This window comes from Dipodomys merriami, unplaced genomic scaffold (genome assembly GCF_024711535.1).
Source record: "Dipodomys merriami isolate MVZ:Mamm:240054 unplaced genomic scaffold, mDipMer1.0.p SCAF_142, whole genome shotgun sequence".
Classification (NCBI taxonomy): domain Eukaryota; kingdom Metazoa; phylum Chordata; class Mammalia; order Rodentia; family Heteromyidae; genus Dipodomys; species Dipodomys merriami.
Window position 1 is genome coordinate 2558715 of NW_027202738.1, and position 18282 is coordinate 2576996.

The 18282-nt window shown below is 54.0% G+C and overlaps 2 protein-coding genes across 3 annotated transcripts in view; one reads left to right on the plus strand and one right to left on the minus strand.

The window, feature by feature from the left end:
• Positions 1 to 2066: 2066 nt before the first annotated feature.
• LOC138826399 (anaphase-promoting complex subunit 7-like) lies at positions 2067 to 17725 on the plus strand. Its single transcript, XM_070021532.1, is given in 12 exon segments — positions 2067 to 2155; positions 2157 to 2267; positions 5211 to 5397; positions 6016 to 6135; positions 8486 to 8597; positions 9377 to 9530; positions 10366 to 10508; positions 11652 to 11769; positions 13004 to 13200; positions 14806 to 15030; positions 16144 to 16294; positions 16744 to 17725. Coding segments are annotated over 12 exon segments (1797 nt in total). The 3' UTR covers positions 16934 to 17725.
• LOC138826397 (sarcoplasmic/endoplasmic reticulum calcium ATPase 2) overlaps positions 17675 to 18282 on the minus strand; it is a 43638-nt gene continuing 43030 nt past the window's right edge. For both annotated transcript variants that reach the window (XR_011371702.1, XM_070021526.1), the window contains exon 21: positions 17675 to 18188. Coding sequence is in view for 1 of the 2 variants with exons in the window: in XM_070021526.1 (XP_069877627.1) it covers positions 18175 to 18188 (14 nt within the window). In the remaining variant the exon portion in view is untranslated. The remainder of the gene's footprint in view (positions 18189 to 18282) is intronic.

Genomic DNA, 18282 nt, shown 5'->3' on the forward strand with positions numbered 1-18282 from the left:
GCAGTGTGCTGACCATCTGACACTTTTTAATCCTATTTAACCCTTAGAAAAACCTCAGGTTACAGACACAAGACTATCCACTTTTTGCCACATGCCAGTGGCTCACGCCTATAATCCTAGCTTCTCAGAGGCTGAGATCTGAGGAGTCAGGTAGAAAAATATGTGAGACAGTGTGCTTTAAAAGATAGCAAATACAGATGTTAAAAAAAAATCTGTGAGACTCATCTCTAGTTAGCCACCAAAAAAAGGCAGAAGTAGGATCTACGGCTCACGTGGTAGGGCACCAATCTTGAACAAAAAAAAAAACAGGGAGAATTTCCAGGCCCTGAGTTCAAGCCCCAGGATGGGCACAAAAATAAAAATCTTTACAGATGGCAGTTTATCTGGGATGAGCATATCCCTGTTGCAGGGGAGTTAAATGGTGAAATTTGCTCCCTTCAGGTGTTAAGACATTTCTTGTCAGAAATTTCTACCAAGCAGACATTTATGGGATGTTAAGTAATGTTTCCCTTGGAGCAATTTGTATGTTGTTGTGTTTCCTCCTCCCCTACAAGAAAGACAGATCTAAGAAAGCTATGTAGCACATCTGGGAGAGATTTTCCTCTTAGGAGGGTGTGGGATGTTTGGAGAGGAGGTGGTGCAGAGCACTGACATTTATAAATCGCTCTTCTAATGTTTTTCCTCAACCCTCAAGAGATCCACTTCCTTCTGCATCTATGACCGGGCTTACCAAGAGTTCGTGGCCAATAAAAGAACATCCCTCCCAGCTCCAAAATTCTCATTTTTGTTGTCTGTTTTGTGCTGGTCCTGGGGGCTTGGCCTGGGCGCTGTTCCTATGCTTTTGTGCTCAGGGTGAGCACTCTACCACTTGAGCCACAGCTCCATTTCGTGTTTTTTGGTTGTTAACTGGAGAGGAGAGTCTTATGGACTTTTGTGCCCAGGCTGGCTTTGAACGGTGGTCTTCAGATCTCAGCCTCCTGAGTAGCTAGGATGACAGGCGTGAGCCACCAGCGCCCAGCTCCAAGTTACCATTTTAGAAGATGGTTCTACAAAGAAGAAAAAACTTTAGCCACGCGCAGAAATCTCTTGTGTGTTCCAAGTGAATGTTATATATGCCCTTGTTGGTATAACATCAATGTCAGGTGCAGGTGGCTCCCACCTGTCATCCTAGCTACTCAGGAGGCTGAGACCTGAGAATGACATGAAGCCAGCCCAGACAGGAAGGTCATGAGACTCTTACCTCCACTTAACCACCAAAAAGCCAGAAGCGGAGCCAGTAGTAGAACAGCAGCCTTGCTCAGAAGAGCTAAGGGACGACACCCAGGCCGGGTCCTAGAGGCTCTTTGGCGCTTGGCTGAAGCTAAGCGTCTTAGGCTTGTTTTGCCCAGGCTGGCTTTGAACCGCCAGCCTCCGCTCAGCCTCGGGGTAGCTGGGATGGCAGGCGTGAGCCAGCGGCGCCCGGCTGGAGCTCTTTATGAACGTGACCCTGAGGGACGGGCTGGCGGTCGTGATGCCTGCCCGCGCGTGGGCCCGGCCTCCGCTCACGTTGCTCTGGCCACGTATTCCACAGGGAAGCCACGCCTCCCGCCTGCGCGCCTAGTCAGACGAGGGCGTCCCATCGACGTCGCTGTTGGCACAGGTGGAAGTACCAAGGTCAGAACACTAATTAAAAATGCGGGGGAGGCGTGCCAGCCGGCGGACCCCGGCGGCCGGGGGCGAGGGGGCGTGGCGCCTCCCGCCCGGCGCCCGCCTCCCGCTGCGCATGCGCGAGCGGCCAACCGTCAGGTCTGTCCTCGGCGCCTGAAGAAAATGTTTAATATCAGCTGTCGAAATTCCCCCGCCCCTCCGTGGTATCTGTCTTTATTACTAAGAAATCCTACGTATCTCATGCTGGTGCGAAGTTCTCTCAGCCCGGCCCGCTCTTCACGTCAAGTCCCCCACGGAGACGCCTTTTTCCCCGAGGTACGCGCTCAGGCAAGCTGGCCGCACGCAGACGCCATTTCCGCTCAGCGCAGGCACTGCGGTAGTCACCCGCGCCCTCGGGGGCGGTGCCACGTGTGGACCCGATGGACCCCGGCGCCGCCGCCATTGCGGGGTCTTCCCTGAGGCTCCGCTACCGGCCTTCCGCGCTGCCGTCGCCGCCGAGGCCCGCGCCCGCCGCGCACCATGAGCGTGATCGACCACGTGCGGGACATGGCGGCCGCGGGGCTGCACTCCAACGTGCGGCTCCTCAGCAGCTTGCTGCTCACCATGAGTAACAACAACCCGTGAGTGGAGGCGGGAGCGGGGTGGAGCGGCGGGAGGCCGAGGCCTGGGCCCGGAGGGCGGGGCGGGGCGCGGCCGGGGCGAGGACGTGGCGGGCCGCGCGCCCTGCCCGCGGGGCCGGGGCCGGGGCCCCCCGCCGAGGCTGCGTCTCCGGTGGCCACGTTTTGGTGGCTGGTCGCCCGCACCGAGCTCCGGCTGCGATTGGGGCGTGAGCCGCAGGGGCTCGTCCGCCACCCTCCGTCTTCGTACTTGCTGCTTCGAATCCTCCCTTGAGCGCAGCCTCCCGGTTCAGGCTCCAGCTGAGCTCTCAGCCCGTTGACAGGAAGACTCTAAAAGGATTACCACTGCCTTGCTTTCCTACAGCAGCGTGTGCGTGTGCGTGTGCGTGTGTGTGTGTGTGTGTGTGTGTGTGTGTGTGTGTGTGTGTGTGTGTGTGTGTGTGTGTGTGTTGCCTGTACTGGGGCTTAGAACTCAGGTTCTCGAACTGTTGATAGCTTCTCTCTCTCTCCCCCCCCTCTCCCCCTCCCCCTGCCTCTCCCTCCTTCTCTCTCCCTCTCCCTCCTCTCCCTCCCTCCTCTCCCTCCCTCTCCCTCCCCCTCCTTCCCCTCCCTCTCTCTCCTTTGTCGGTCGTGGGGCCTGAACTCTGGGCCTGGGCGCTGTCCCTCAGCTCTTCAGCTCAAGGCTAGCGCTCTACCACTTGAGCCATAGCACCACCTCTGGCTTTTTCTGCTTATGTGGTCCTGAGGACTCAAACTCAGGGCCTCATGCATGCAAGACAGGCACTCTACCACTGAGCCACCTTCCCAGCCTTCCATAGTTTCTTGACTGGCGCTCTACTACTTGAACCAGAATCTTATCGGTTAATTGGATTTTTAACGGTTAAGGATTCTCAGATCTCAGCCTCCTGAGTAGCTAGAATTACAGGTGTGAGCCACCAACTGGAGACAGGTCTGTGTGACCAGTACTCATATCCTAAGGACATTCTTATAGCCTAAGGGAGATGAGGTACTGTCCCGAGTTTGTACATTGGAAGTGGAGACCCTGTGTCCTTAGGACCCCTGGTCCGCTGACTTGGAAGAGACTCCATTCCATCCCACCACAGCTGGCTGGCATTGCTGTGAATCTCTGCCCCCAACTGGTGTTTGGCAGCTCTGGAGCAGCTTAGGTCAGAGAGGTTGGTGACTTGACAGCAGTGCAGCTATTACTTCCCATTTCATTCCCACTCGTGTGCGTTGGACCTCACTTTAGTAAAGGAGAGATGTTGAGCACCTCCGGGTGCGAGTGAGGAGCCTGCTCGCTGTTGGCAGGCACTGTTTATTTGCGAACTCTCTCCTGGTACCAAGTCAAAGCGTGTTTTCCATTATTGGGGAGGGACGTGCTAGTCATCATTCTTGCCGCTTCAAGATGTTACAGCATGGTTTGAAGCCGATTGATGACTGCCTAGACTCACAGAAGCTGGCCCAGGCTGCTCCGTGTGAGTTTAGTTGGCAGCTTCTTAGCCTCAGGAGGTGTTGAGCCACTGGCTCTGCTGTGTTTGTGTTGGGGTGCTGGGTCTCAAACCCAGGACTGCAGGCAGATAGGCACTGGTCCATGGAGCCAAACCCCCAGCAGTTAGTTCCCTTTTTGAAACTTTATATCCAGCGTTTATTCAGCCTGCCTTTCTTTCTTTTTTTCTTTTTAAATCTCCTTCCCCTTCCCTCTCTTCCCTCTCATCTTCCCTCTTTTCTTCCATTGTGCTGGGAATCAAATCAATGCACAAAGATGCATTCTAGCATATACTTGACCACTGGCCTTTTTACTTATGTGGGGAGGAAGTAAAGTTTCTTTCCTAGGCCTTCAACCTTTCTTTGGGTTAAGTCTGGGCTTGCTCTCCTTTGTCAGTATTATACCCGTAACACTTGATATTGAAGTCAGGTGCTGGTGGCTGATGCCTAGAGGTAACTCAGGAGGTTGAAATCTAAGGATTATAGTTTGAAGCCACCCGGGGCAGGAAAGTCCATGAGTCTCTGGTCTCCAATTAACTACCAGAAAGCCAGAAGTGGAGCTGTGGCTCAAGTGGTGGAACATTAGCCTTGAGTAAAAAACTCAGAGACAGCGCTCAGGCCGAGTTCAGTCAAGCACTAGGACCAGGACCAAAAAAAAAACAAAACAAAACAAAAAGAAAACGCAAACTTGATACTGACATTAAAGAGTGTAAATGGGTGGATAACAGACTTGGATTAAAAAGTAGGAGAAAGGGCGTGTTAGGTTTTCTCTATATTATCGGATTTGATTTATAGGTATCATTGCTTATGAATTAAAAAAGCTCCCCTGTTGCCACTGTATTTGATTTTGGTACCCTGGTATCGTATATACGTTTATCTGATTAGGGAAGGGATGTGGAACAGCAGAATGGTGAGACAAAGGACAAGGGGGAACCAGTGCAACAGATAGTCACAGACAGTATGTTGGAAATGGGGGGGGGGGGGCGGGAAAGTAGGAGAAAAATGAGGGAGGGAAGGGGTAACAAGGTTGACAAGAAATGTACTTATGGGCTGGGAATGTGGCTTGGTGGTAGATTGCTTACCTAGCATGCATGAAACCATGGGTGTGATTGCTCAGTACCATGTAAACAGAAAAAGCCGGAAATGGCACTATGGCTCTAGTGATAGAGTGCTAGCCTTGAGCAAAAGAAGCTCAGGGACAGTGCCCAGGCCCTGAGTTCAAGCTCCAGGACTGGCACAAAAACAAAACAAAGAAATGTACTTATTACTTTGCTTATGTAAGTGTAACCCCTCTGTATATCACCTTGGTAATAAAACATTTGATTGTGTAGATGTGTTGACCTCATACTTGCATGGAGTGGTGCCTCTCATTTTAGGGACTGGTACTTAAGTCACGCTGACTTTCTTGTGTGCCAGGCTTCTGTGAACTCTAAGGTGTGCGTACACTTTCTTTGTTTCTAGAGAGTTACTCTCTCCATCTCAGAAGTTCCAGCTCTTGGTATACCATGCAGATTCTCTCTTTCATGACAAAGAATATCGGAATGCTGTGAGCAAGTATACCATGGCTTTGCAGCAGAAGAAAGCGCTAAGTAAAACTTCAAAAGTGAGGCCTTCAACCGGAAATTCAGCATCTACGCCACAAAGCCAGGTAATCAAAAATAGAATTAGGACTTTTTTTTTCTTTTTTTTGCTGGTCATGGGGCCTGAACTCTGGGCCTGGGCGCTGTCCCTCAGCTCTTCAGCTCAAGGCTAGTGCTCTGCCACTTGAGCCACAGCGCCACTTCTAGCTTTTTCTGCTTATGTGGTACTGTGGAATCGAACGCAGGGCCTCATACATGCAAGGCAAGCGCTCTACCACTGAGCCACCTTCCCAGCCCCTATGACTTCTTTTAATAGAGAGAGACTAAAATAATTTTGTTTTCAGTGCTGGTTGGTCTTTTTTTTTTTTTTTTTTTCTTTTGGCCCGTCGTGGGGCTGTGCTTGCTAGGCAGATGCCCTGCCATTAGCCATGCTCCCATCAGATTTTTGTTGGTTATTTTGGAGATGGAGTCTCTCATACTTTGCTGTGTGAGCTTGAACCACCATCAGTCTCCTGGGTGAGTAGAATTACCCATCTAATCCTGCCGATGCTTATGCTCAGGCTGGCTTTGAACTGCAGCCCCTCAATCTCTGCCTTCTCCCAGGTAACTGGGGTTATAGTCTTGAGCTACTGCACTTGGCTTTGAGATCATATTTAGTAATAACATTTGTTTTCATTATCTCTTAGTGTCTTCCATCTGAGATTGAAGTAAAATACAAAATGGCTGAATGTTATACGATGCTGAAACAAGATAAAGATGCCATTGCCATACTTGACGGGATCCCTTCCCGACAGAGAACCCCCAAAGTAAGTTGTTTGTTCCTTGTTTTCTTCCTCCTCAGCCCACTCAGGCCTGTTTCTGTTTGTGAGATACATTAGGAAGTCTGAACACTGTGTCGCACATCCTTACTTTGTTCCCCACTGATGGAGAGGTGGTTGGTCAGTGCTGTAAGAGCTGTCTTTGCTGTTGCTTGCTATAGGGAATAATGGTCTACAAAACACTCATTTAATAATGGAATAATTGTTATACATAATCAGGACTACGCGGTCACCTTGGACTTGGTCTTGTATAGAGAAGGGCTGTGCTGGTGCTGGCGGCACATTACATACAGTACAGGGTGTGCATCTTACCGGAACCAGATGTGGGGTCTTCAGTTTGTGCCTACAGCATCTCTAAAAATGAGGATATTGGTAAATTCTTTTTTGTGAAACTAAAGTTCATGTATGTAAAAATACCTCTTGTGGGCTGGGAATGTGGCTCAGGGGTAGAGTGCTTGCCTCGCATGCATGAGGCCCTGGGTTCGATTCCTCAGCACCACATACGCAGAAAAAAGCCAGAAGTGGTGTTGTGGCTCAAGTGGTAGGCCACTAGCCGTGAGCTGAAGAGCTGAGGGACAGCGCTCAGGCCCAGAGTTCCGCCACAGCTGACAAAACTGACAAAAAAGACAAAACAGCCAGGTGCTGGTGGCTCACGCCTGTAATCCTAGCTACTCAGGAGGCTGAGATCTGAGGATCGCGGTTCAAAGCCAGCCCGGGCAGGAGAGACCGTGAGACTCCTATCTCCAATAAACCACCAGAAAACCGGAAGTGGCGCTGTAGCTCAAGTGGTAGAGCGTTCGCCTTGAGCTGAAGAGCTGAGGGACAGCGCCCAGGCCCAGAGTTCAAGCCCCACGACCGACAAAAAAAAAAAAAGACAAAACAAAAAAACCCCTCTTGTTTCCTTCTGTGCTGGAGATAGAATCCATTGTATTCTAGGCAAGCATTTTTTTTTGGGGGGGGGGGGTTTGGTCCTGGGGCTTGAACTCTGGATCTGGATGCTGTCCCTGAGCTCTTCAACAAGACAAGCACTCTACCACTTGAGCCACAGCGCCATTTCCAGTTTTCTGGTTGTTTATTAGAGATAAGAGTCTCATGGACTTAACTGCCCAGGCTGGCTTTGAACTGTGACCCTTCTTAGTCTCCTGAGAAGCTAGGATTACAGTTGTGAGCCACTGGTGCCTGGCTAGGCAAGCATTCTGCCACTGAACTACACTCTAAAAGTGAAAATGCTTTAAAAAATACTAGTTAGGAGAACAGTGATAGGCCCGAGTCTGCACGCGGCCGTGTTTAGTGTTCGCCGCAGTCTCATGGCAGCTGCTCTCCTTGTTTTATTGAAGAAACGTTATCTACTTTGAGCTTGACAATGAGGAATTTACAGGAAAGGTGTCTTTGTAAACCCACGTGACCTTTAAGAATCTAAGCAGTGGGGACCTAGTTCATTTTAGTTAGGACTTGATCCAAGTGTTCCTAAACTAATGGGTAACTAGACTTAAGGGAATATGTTTAAGTAGGTACTGGTATTAAAGAGTTAGTTATTTTCTGTGTTGTTTAAGGGAGTTTTTGTTTGTTTGCTTTATGCTAGGGATTGAACCCAGGTTCTTCAACATACTGGGTTTAAACTCTGCCACTGAACTCTAATTCCAGCCCTGTTTTCTGTGTTTGGAGACTTAAGATAGTTCCTACATGTAGCAGAGAATGTAATTTCTACATTATTTGGCACTTGTAGATTTTCTCACGTGAGCTTTTAGGAAGCATTACTTTAAGATAGCTTTATTTAGCTTCATATTTAAGTTGTACTAAAACTCTTGTATCCATCTGCATTTATTGGATTTCAATAGTATGGCTGAAGATGAGTTTGAGTTGATTATAGCATTACTTTTGGCAGGTCAGAGTTTTGAGTGTTAAAAAGGCCGGATTCCAGCCATGGGTCTAGTTGTCTAATGAAGGCCGGCGTTTTACCCTTGGCCATAGCCATTCCCTTTGGTGAGGGGAAATATGACCCTTCCTAACCAACTGTTTGCGAGTTCACCTTCTTATGCCACAATATTAATTGAGTTTAACAGAAATCCGCTTGAATACTTCCCAAGTAGCTCATCTTAATTGGAACTCTAGAACGTTCTCCACATGAATAGCATCTTGGTCCCAACACTACTGAACATTCAGTTCGAGGAGAGAGGATAACGTGCTTTCCCTCTGGGATGGGAGAACAACAAAGATAGCAGTAATTTCTTGGTTTGGAGAATGGACACATTTCCCAGCAATAAAAACCAGCATTTTCCCGGTGAGCTATTTTCTTTGTAGGTATGCGTGTTTTCCTGTTTTGTTTGTGCTCATGCAGATAAATATGATGCTGGCAAACTTGTACAAGAAGGCTGGCCAGGAGCGCCCTTCGGTCACCAGCTACAAGGAGGTCCTGCGCCAGTGCCCGCTGGCCTTGGATGCCATTCTAGGTAAAGGCCATGTTGTTTGGTTCCACTGTTTTTTTTTTGTTTTTTGTTCTTAATTGGTTGTGAAGCTGGAACTCAGGGCCTGGGTGCTGTCCCTGAGCTCAAGGCTAGCACTCCACCACTTTGAGCCATGGTTCCACTTCTGGTGGTTTTCTGGGGGTTAATTGGGGATGAGTCTCACGGCCTTTCCTGCCAGGGCTGGGTTTGAACTGTGACCCTCAGATCTCAGCCTCCTGAACAGCCAAGATGACAGATGTGAGCTACTGGTGCCCAGCTTCCACTGTGTATTGTTGAAGGCGCCACTTCTCAGTCATGGCTTAGAATACAATTTTGTTTTGTTCTGGTCCTGGGGCTTGAACTCAGGGCCTGAGTCCTGTCCCTGAGTTTTTTTTGCTCAAGGCTAGCACTCTGCCACTTGGGGCACGCTTGGAGCTTTTTAAGTTTCTTGCTGGGCTGGAGATAGGGCTCTAGTGTTCAAACACCACCTGCCTAGCAAGTGTGAAGCCCTGATTTCAAACTTGAGTAGTGCAAAACAGAAAAGGTCCCTGCATTCACACATTCGCTCAAGAAAATCTTGTACTGTGGTCTTGCAGGGTTGGGGTGTAGCTCAGTGGTAGTGCATGCTTAGCGTACCCAAGGCCCTGGTTTCAGTGCCTAGCACCACAAATGAAGCGTGGCTTTCCCTCCTCTGCTGCTCAGCATGAGGATGGGGTTGCTGGGAGCCTGCGCTGTGGGCCAGTGCTCCACCTCACTGCCACTGTCCGCTTTTTGTTGGGCTCTAGGTCTGCTGTCCCTGTCTGTCAAAGGGGCAGAGGTGGCGTCCATGACCATGAATGTGATCCAGACGGTGCCTAACCTGGACTGGCTGTCTGTGTGGATCAAGGCCTATGCCTTTGTACACACTGGCGACAACTCAAGAGCGATCAATACCATCTGGTGAGCGCCCCGGCCGGAGCCCAGTGAGCCTAGACCCTTCTTGTCTAGGCGTGCGTGCGTGTGTACACGTACGTGTGTACGTACGAACGAACATACACATGTGTGTGCAAGCATGCATGTGTATTAGGCGTCATGGGTATTGGTGAGGAGAGTCGGAGGGCCTGGTGTTGCAGCCAAGTTGTCTTTGGGCTTTGATTGTCTTAATGTAACAATCACAAATGTAATGTCTCTCTTGGAAAGCTGTATGGATGGATGGCTGCACTAAGTTCAGCTCTGTGCAGTCAGCCGCAAAAAGCAGACTGCCATGATGGGTCCTGCACGCCGGGAAGCAGAGCTTCGTGGTCTCCCCAGAAGCCATGCTGCTTACAGCGCCTGGCCTACGTTGTATTCTTGAGACAGACTTCTCTTGACTGTGAAGTGAAGCGTGCGGGTGAGAGGACGGGTTTGTCTGGTGTGATGCGGTCCTCCAGTTGAATAGGAAGTGGCTGCAAATGGCATTACATTTTTTTTATCTGGACCCTCCGCCCTTGCGCAGGCAGGGCCTTGCTGATCTTCTCCGTGGCGTGGCCGTTTCAGTGGATGTGCTGCAGAAACGAGCACCATGGCTGTCGTCCTCTGAGAAACTACCAGAAAGCTCTTTCTGGCTAGTGAGCAACCTCTGCTTCATTGTATGTTTTCTTTCCTGTCCTGTCTGACTTAAAACCATAAGCTCAGAATAAGCATATGGAATAATCACAGTTCGTTTAAATTTATCATTAAAAAAGTCATGCAGAAAACAGTATGCGTATGCCCCAGATTTAGAACAGTTTTGAAGGTTTGCGATGTGTCTTTCTAGTTCACTGGAGAAAAAGTCTTTATTGCGGGATAATGTGGACCTGCTGGGAAGCTTAGCGGACCTGTACTTCAGAGCTGGAGACAGCAAAAACTCCGTCCTGAAGTTCGAGCAGGCTCAGATGTTAGATCCTTATCTGATAAAAGGTGAGTCGCCCTGGAACCAGGTGAGCGTGGCTCTAGAGGGTAGATTAGGGGAGGTCACTAGAGAAAGTGTCAGTTTGTGTGTGTGTGAGTGTGCTGGAGCTTGGAATTGCACACTTGACCTGTTACTCAGCTTTCTTTACTCACAGCTGGTGCTGGACCACTTTTGGCCACGCCTCCAGGTTGATATTTTGCTGGTGGAAATCAGAATCTCCTGGATTGTCTGCCTGGGTTAATTTCAAGCCACGATCCTTAGATTTTACCCTCTTGATCAGCTAGGATTACAGGTGTGAGTCACCAGTGCCTGGCTCTGATACCATCTGTCAAGAAAGATTTTTCTAAGATTTATTACAATAGTCTTCTGACGCATGTCTCTAACACTTCTGAGTAGTATTTTTTTTCTCGAATTCAAGTTTCATCTCACAGGCCGTTATTTGGATTTTTTTCTCTTTTGGAGGGGGCGGGGTATCGTAGCTTAGGAATTCCGAGTTTGCGATGTGCCTGCGGGAGGACGTGGATGGCACCCTGGACCCTCGGTATCCTTTTGGGGCATGTGGTTTACCTGTCTCCCTAGTGTGATAAAAGCATGCAAGGGGAGTAAGGGAACAGATGTTGAAGAAAGTGAAATGAAGCAGAAGTTAGGAGCAGATTGGAAAGACGTGTCACCTTGGATGGGAAGGCCTGGGCACCAGTGGCTCTGTGGCCGTGGCTCTGCGTGCCCGCGCGCATGCTCGCAGCTGTGGGAAGGAAGACCCGAAAAGCAGGCCGCACATACGGGTCAGATGTAGGGCGCTGGAAGTGCTGGTCTGGTGGCAGCTGTGGGCTTGGAGCTGGCGCCTGGACCCACCACGGGATGTCCTTTTTGACGCTTCATGCTTTCTGAGAAGGTGTTGCTATGTAGTTTAGGCTGGCCTCAAACTCAAGACCTCCTGCCTCCACCTTCGCCTGCTGAGATCCCAGGGGTGCCCCAGCACCAGCGCCCTGGCTTTCCGTGGTCGCTTTGTGGGAGAGTGGGAGGTCTGCTGGCGAGAGGGCTGGCCACGGGCCCTGGAGCCTTGGAGTGGGGACATGTCCCCTCCTCGCCTTTACTGAGGTCCCAGGACTTGATGCCCTGGTTAAAGCGCGTCTTGTTCCCTGTCCTTTCAGGGATGGATGTGTATGGCTACCTGCTGGCGCGAGAAGGGCGGCTGGAAGATGTGGAGAATCTCGGCTGCCGCCTTTTCAATATTTCTGACCAGCACGCAGAGCCCTGGGTGGTGTCTGGGTACGGCTGTGTCCCTTGCCGTCTGTCTTCGCGTGCTTTCTGTCAGCTGGAGGAGGTGGGACTCTCGGGTCAGAGAGTAGTCACACCTGCCGTGGGTGGCATGTTCTCTGCTCTCGGTGGTTCCTTAGCGGAGGGCCCGTGGGGCGGGGAAGGCGTGGCACGCGCACTGCCCCTGAGCTGCTGCCCGCTGACCACGGCGCTGGCTCGGGCAGAGCATTTGCCTGGTTTGCAAGAAGTTCCTTCCTTGCCACCCCAGCGCCTCAAAACAGCAGCTGCAGCCCATGTTGGTGCTCACTTAGTTTTAGGTGTACAAATAGTTCTTCAGTGTCTTTCGGTTGTAACTTACATCTAGATTGTCAGGTGCTTTTCCTTATTTTTTTCTTCTCCTGTGTCAAGATCCTCACCCCACCATTTTTTTTTTTTTATTTTTGGGTCTGGTCACGGGGCCTGAACTCTGGGCCTGGGCGCTGTCCCTCAGCTCTTCAGCTCAAGGCTAGCGCTCTACCACTTGAGCCACAGCACCACTTCCTGCTTTTTTTTTCTGTTTATATGGTGCTGAGGAATCGAACCCAGGGACTCATGCATTGCAAGGCAAGTGCTCTACCACTGAGCCACCTTCCCAGCCCCACCCTGTTTTTTTTTGGGAGGGGGTGGGGGAGTTGGGCATGGGGCTTGAACTCTGGGCCTGGGCGCTGTCCCTGCACTCTTCAGCTCAAGGCGAGCGCTCTGCCACTTGAGCCACAGCGCCGCTTCTGGTTTTCTGATGGTTTATTGGAGATAAGAGTCTCCCAGACTTTCCTGCTGGGCCTGGCTTTGAACCATGATCCTCAGATCTCAGCCTTCTGAGTAGCTAGGATTACAAACATGAGCCACCGGCACCGGCCACCCCCTTTTTAAATCATTTATTGTTAATAACCATGCAATAAGCACGGCTTGTAACAAAGCTTGCGTGGAGGGCCTTCTCTGTCCTGTGGATGTGTTTTCTTCATTTTGAGAGACCCTGAGTAGTCTAGACGGGCCTAGGACTTGCAGTGCCTGCATCCTTGGTGCTGGGACTGCCACCTAGCTCCAGTGCCTTTATAGCCTCTCCCAGATGACACGGGATTGCCCTGTGGTCTCCCCTCAGATGACCTGTGATTTCCCTGTGTTTTCTCAGGTGACACGTGGTTTCTCTATGATCGCCTCGCAGGTGACTGTGGTGATCTGGTGGGTTTTGTTTTTTTTTCTCCCCCAGGTGCCACAGCTTCTATAGCAAACGCTACTCCCGGGCACTGTACTTGGGCGCCAAGGCCATTCAGCTGAACAGTAACAGCGTGCAGGCTCTGCTGCTGAAGGGAGCGGCGCTGCGGAACATGGGCAGAGTCCAGGAGGCAATCATCCACTTCCGGGAGGCCATACGGCTTGCACCCTGCCGCTTGGACTGCTATGAAGGTGAGGCGGGGAGTGTGTGTTTCCTTTTTGGGGGAGGGGCCGCTGTGTCCAGGTGAGGACGGCCGCTCGGCCCGCACAGCTCCGCCGTGTGCCGCCACGCTGCCGAGCCCTGGCGTGGCTGGCCTTCATCAGCATCCGCTCACCTTCTCAGGCGGAGATTACAGGCATGCGCCACACCTGCAGCCTTGGTATTTTTTGAGGATCTCAGGTAATGCTGTTGTGAGGAAGACTGAGAACACTGTGTGTGGCACTTGGCATCCATTTTAGCTTTCCCTGGTGTTTCCACCTCATGCTTCTCAGAATCTATTTATCTCATCTTTTTTTCCCCCCCTGGGTTTTGATGAGGGGTCTCTGAGGCAGATTTCTTGGTCCCCCTTTTTCCCCTCAGATGTAGCCCAGGACTGATGAGAACTTTGAGGGTCACTTAGTGACGCTTTTGCTCTTCACTGGCGCCTCGCTTGGGCAGAGCTGGGGTCTCAGGGCGGCTCTGTAGCCACGAGGCAGGGTTAGCAGGCCGGGCTGTCCCCTCGAGCGCCAGCATGGCCGCTGTCCCAGCGCTGCTCTGCCACCTCACGTCATAAATTCACGTGAACCAACCCAGGAAGCCCACAGGGAGCTGAGTGCCCGCCACGCCGTGCGACTCAGCCGCTACAATAGGCCTCATGAGGTGCCGCTCCTTTAAAGTGTTTTCTAGAGGAATGGACAAGTAATCCCAGGAGGGGCTGGGAAGGTGGCTCAGTGGTAGAGCGCTTGCCTTGCATGCATGAGGCCCTGGGTTCGATTCCTCAGTACCACATAAGCAGGGGGAAAAAAAGCCGGAAGTGGCGCTGTGGCTCAAGTGGTAAAGCGCTAGCCTTGAGCTGAAGAGCTGAGGGACAGTGCCCAGGCCCAGAGTTCAGACCCTACAACTGACAAAAGAGTGAAGTTGGGCACCGTTGGTCACACTTGTAGTCCTAACTACTCAGGAGGCCAAGAGCTGAGGATCTTGGTTCAAGGCCAGCCCAGGCAGAAACTATAAAACTGCTGGTATCTCTAATTAACCACCAAAAAGCCAGAAGCAGAGCTGTGGCTCAAGTGGTATAGCTCAGGGACAGCATCCAGGCCCCAAGTTCAGGCCCTAGGTAGGTCTAGCACCTTCCCTGGAATGGTAGGTACTGAGGGGAGGAGTGTGCTGGAGAAGCTGCCAGAAGCGCTGAAGTTAGGCCTCTGGTGTTTTTGTTTGATGCGTGCCAGAAAGTTCTCCTCTGGTCTCTCTCTTCGCCCACAGAGCGTGTCGCTGCGCTCCTCCAGCCCAGGCCAGCGAGCGGCCACTCAGCCGGCCACGGCCGCTTGGAGGGCCTCGGTTTCCTTGGAATCCCCGGGCTTCTGGGAGCGAGGGGCTGTGGCTAGCTGGCACTGCTCTTGGGCATGGCCGGCCTCCCTCGCCAGCCGCAGGTGCATTGGCAGCGCGCTCGGGAGGCTGTGCCCCTCGCCGTGCCGGGAGCGCCGGCTCCCGCCCGATCGCCATGGTGTACTGCCTGGCCAGCCCTTCCTCCCCCGATGAGCTGGATGCTCGCTGTCTGGGGAGAGCGGGCCGCGAGTGGGCTTCTTGATGCTGTTTTTCAGGTCTCATCGAATGTTACCTCGCCTCTAACAGTATCCGAGAGGCCATGGTGATGGCTAACAATGTGTACAAAACTCTGGGTGCAAACGCGCAGACGCTGACGCTGCTCGCCAGCGTGTGTCTGGAGGACCCAGTGACGCAGGAGAAAGCCAAGACGCTGCTAGATAAAGCGCTGAGCCAGAGGCCCGACTACATCAAGGCCGTGGTGAAGAAGGCGGAGCTGCTGAGTGAGTGTCTCCCCTCCGCTGCCTGCAGATGTGGCAGGACGCCCTAAAACGAGCCGACACGGTCTGCTCAGCTCACTTTCAGTCCTTTCTTTGTTGTCCTGAGCTAGTGTGGGCTGAACATAACTAATTGGCTTCAGTTTAAACTGTTTGGAGTTATGTCCCTTGTAGCTAGCCTTCCATTGGGTATTGGCTTTTTTGGTTTTTATTTTTTTTTGTCAGTCGTGGGGCTTGAACTCTGGGCCTGGGCGCTGTCCCTCAGCTCTTCAGCTCGAGGCGAGCGCTCTACCACTGGAGCCACAGCGCCACTTCGGGTTTTCTGGTGCTTCATTGGAGATAAGTCTCACAGACATTCCTGCCCTGGCTGGCTTTGAACTGTGATCCTCAGATTGTAGGCGTGAGCCACCAGCACCCAGCTTTGCATTGTTCTTTTCATCCATCTTACGCATGTGTTTATAGGTGTCGCAGGCAATACACACTACTTTTGGGGCTTGAACTCAGGGCCTGGGTGCTGTCCCTTACTTGGGTTTTCTGCTCAAGGCTAGCACTGTACTTACTACTTGAGCAGCAGCTCTATTTAGGGCTTTTTGGTGTTCATTGGAGATAGGACTTTTAATGGACTTTCCAACCCTGGGCTGGCTTCCAATTGCAATCCTCAGATTTTAGCCTCCTGCGAAGCTTGGATTATATATATCTGTTAAGTTAGAAGGAAAATAAGCTTATATTAGGTGCCACTGGCTCAGGACTATAATCCTAGCTAATCAGAAGCTTTGATCTGAGGATTGTGGTTCAAAGCCAGCCCAGTCATGAAAGTCCAGAGATTCTTATCTCCAACGAACCACTGAAGAGCTGAAGTTGGAGCGAGGTTCATGTGGTAAAGCACCAGTCTTGAGTGAAAAGGTACTGAGTTCAAGCCCCAGCACCAAGAAAACAATAACAGAAAAGTTTAGTTTGGCCCCGGCCAGCGCCTTCCTTTGGCGGTGGTGCAGTCGGTGTGCGGGTATGGCGGCCCCGTGCATCAGGCCCGCGCGGCCTGGGTTTTCAGTTGGATTCTGGTGGGGAGAGGAGGGGAGGGGAGGCTGGGCGCGGCTGGACGGGAGCCCGGTTTCTCCCCAGGCCGGGAGCAGAAGTACGAGGACGGCATCGGCCTGCTGAGGAGCGCGCTGGCCAACCAGAGCGACTGCGTGCTGCACCGCCTGCTCGGCGACTTCCTGGTGGCCGTCAACGAGTACCAGGAGGCCATGGACCAGTACAGCATCGCGCTCAGGTGGGCCCTCTGGAAAAAGGACCAAGGCATGGCGGCTGGGGCCGTGGCTCAAGTGGGAGAGCGCCGGCCCAGCGCGACCGGGCCGAGTGGACGCCACGGCCGCAGGGGCCCGCGGAGGGGCCGGCGGGTGCGCGGCAGTGCCGTGTGCCTCTGCGGGTGACGCGGGAGTCCCGGCGCCCGGCTCCCGCACGCCCGCCCCTCGCCCGCACCCCCACCCCTCGCCCGCACCCCGCACCCCGCGCCCGCACCCCCCCCCCCCCGCATTTTTTAGAAAGGATTCCCCTCGTGTCCGCCGGGGAAGGGGAAAAGCTCGGGGAAGAGCCCGAGAGCGCGCTGGACGCGGCGGGGCAGCACGGCCCCGACACCGGGGAGCCGGGCCGGCGGGACACCCCGGCTCGAGAGCCGCCCCGCGCGGGGCCGGGACTCAGGCCGCTCGTGTTGTCTCGTAGTTTGGACCCCAACGACCAGAAGTCTCTGGAGGGGATGCAGAAGATGGAGAAGGAGGAGAGCCCCACGGACGCCACGCAGGAGGAAGACGTGGACGACATGGAAGGGAGCGGGGAGGACGGGGAGCTGGAGGGCAGCGACAGCGAGGCGGCGCAGTGGGCCGACCAGGAGCAGTGGTTCGGCATGCAGTGAGGCCCGGCTGCGCCCGCCGCGCAAAGCCAGGGGCCGCGGACGTCTGGATGGGCAGCGACGGCGCCCACCTCCGCCTGGGTCGTCCGGAGAAGCCGACGAGGTGCGAGCACGCGGGGCACCGGGCGGCTGGCCAGGAAAAGGCGGTGCGCGCCTGGCACGCAACGGCCGCGGCTTCGGCCCGAGGTCGCTGCGGGGTCCGCGTCCCCGCCCCATGCCGTGAAGGGGCTGGGCTCGTGGGCGCGCGCCTGTAACCCCAGCTACCAGGAAGGCGGATCAACAGCAATAAAGGCCGGCGTCCAGCCGCCCCGCCGCCTGCGGAAGGGCGCTGGGGCGGAGGCGTGGCTCAGGCGGTGATGCCCACCAAGAGCTGAGCCAGCATGGCCGCCTGAGGCTCAGGCACCCAGGGGAAGAAGACCAGGCTTGAGCGAGGAAGCTCGGGCGGGCGCGGGGTCAGCCCTGCCGGAGGGCCGGGCGCTGCAGCGAGGTGAGAGGCGGCGGCGCAGCCCGCGAGGGCCGGACGGGAGACGACAGCGCAAGAGCGGACGCGCCCAGCCGCGAGTTCGAGCCCCAGGACCGGTAGCTACGAGGCCGTCTCCCCAAGCCCCCGTGGCCTTTCCTGCGTGTCCGTGGTTTTATCCATGACACGGGATCTGCCGTGCTCGTGGCCCCGCCCTCCCCGTCCCCCATTGACCGGCTGCAGCCCGGGACGGCCGGCGCCGGGAGCCAGGAAGGCACGCGCGGGACGATGGAGGCTCGCATTTTATTAGGATAAACGCATCACAAGGCATCGCACCCACGTGTCTACTTCTGCTTTCATTAAATAAGTGGCGCTGAGTGCGGTGAGGAGGCTGCGGGAGCTGGAGGCTGCGGGAGCGCTGCGTCTGCGGCTCACGGGCTCGGGAACAAGCGGGCTGTACAGGGCGAAGGCCGTGCGCGCGGCGGGGCGGGGCGGCATGCGGCGAGCGGGCGGGCGGCGCCAGGCACTGGCGGGGCCGCGGCGGGCTCGGCTTCGGGAGGCTTCGGAACCTTCCTCTCCTTGCAGCAGAGAACCAAACTCGTCCGCAGGGGCGCCGACTCACGAAGCTGCAGTGCGCATGTGCATCGCTACCGGCCGCCGCCCGCACCACGGCTGGGGGCGTCTCCACTTTCCCCAACGTCAGTCAGCGGAGGCGGGCCGGCGTGGCGCTCAGCGCACATGCGCGCCCGAGCCCCCGACATTTCCGCAAGCGCTCTAGCAGCGGTTACTCCAGTATGGCTGCGAAGGAGAGAGAGGGGAGGTCAGCCCGGGAGCAGAGCAGGGAGGCCGAGCCCAGCCGTCACGACTGTCCCCGGGGTGCTGGGTGACTCGG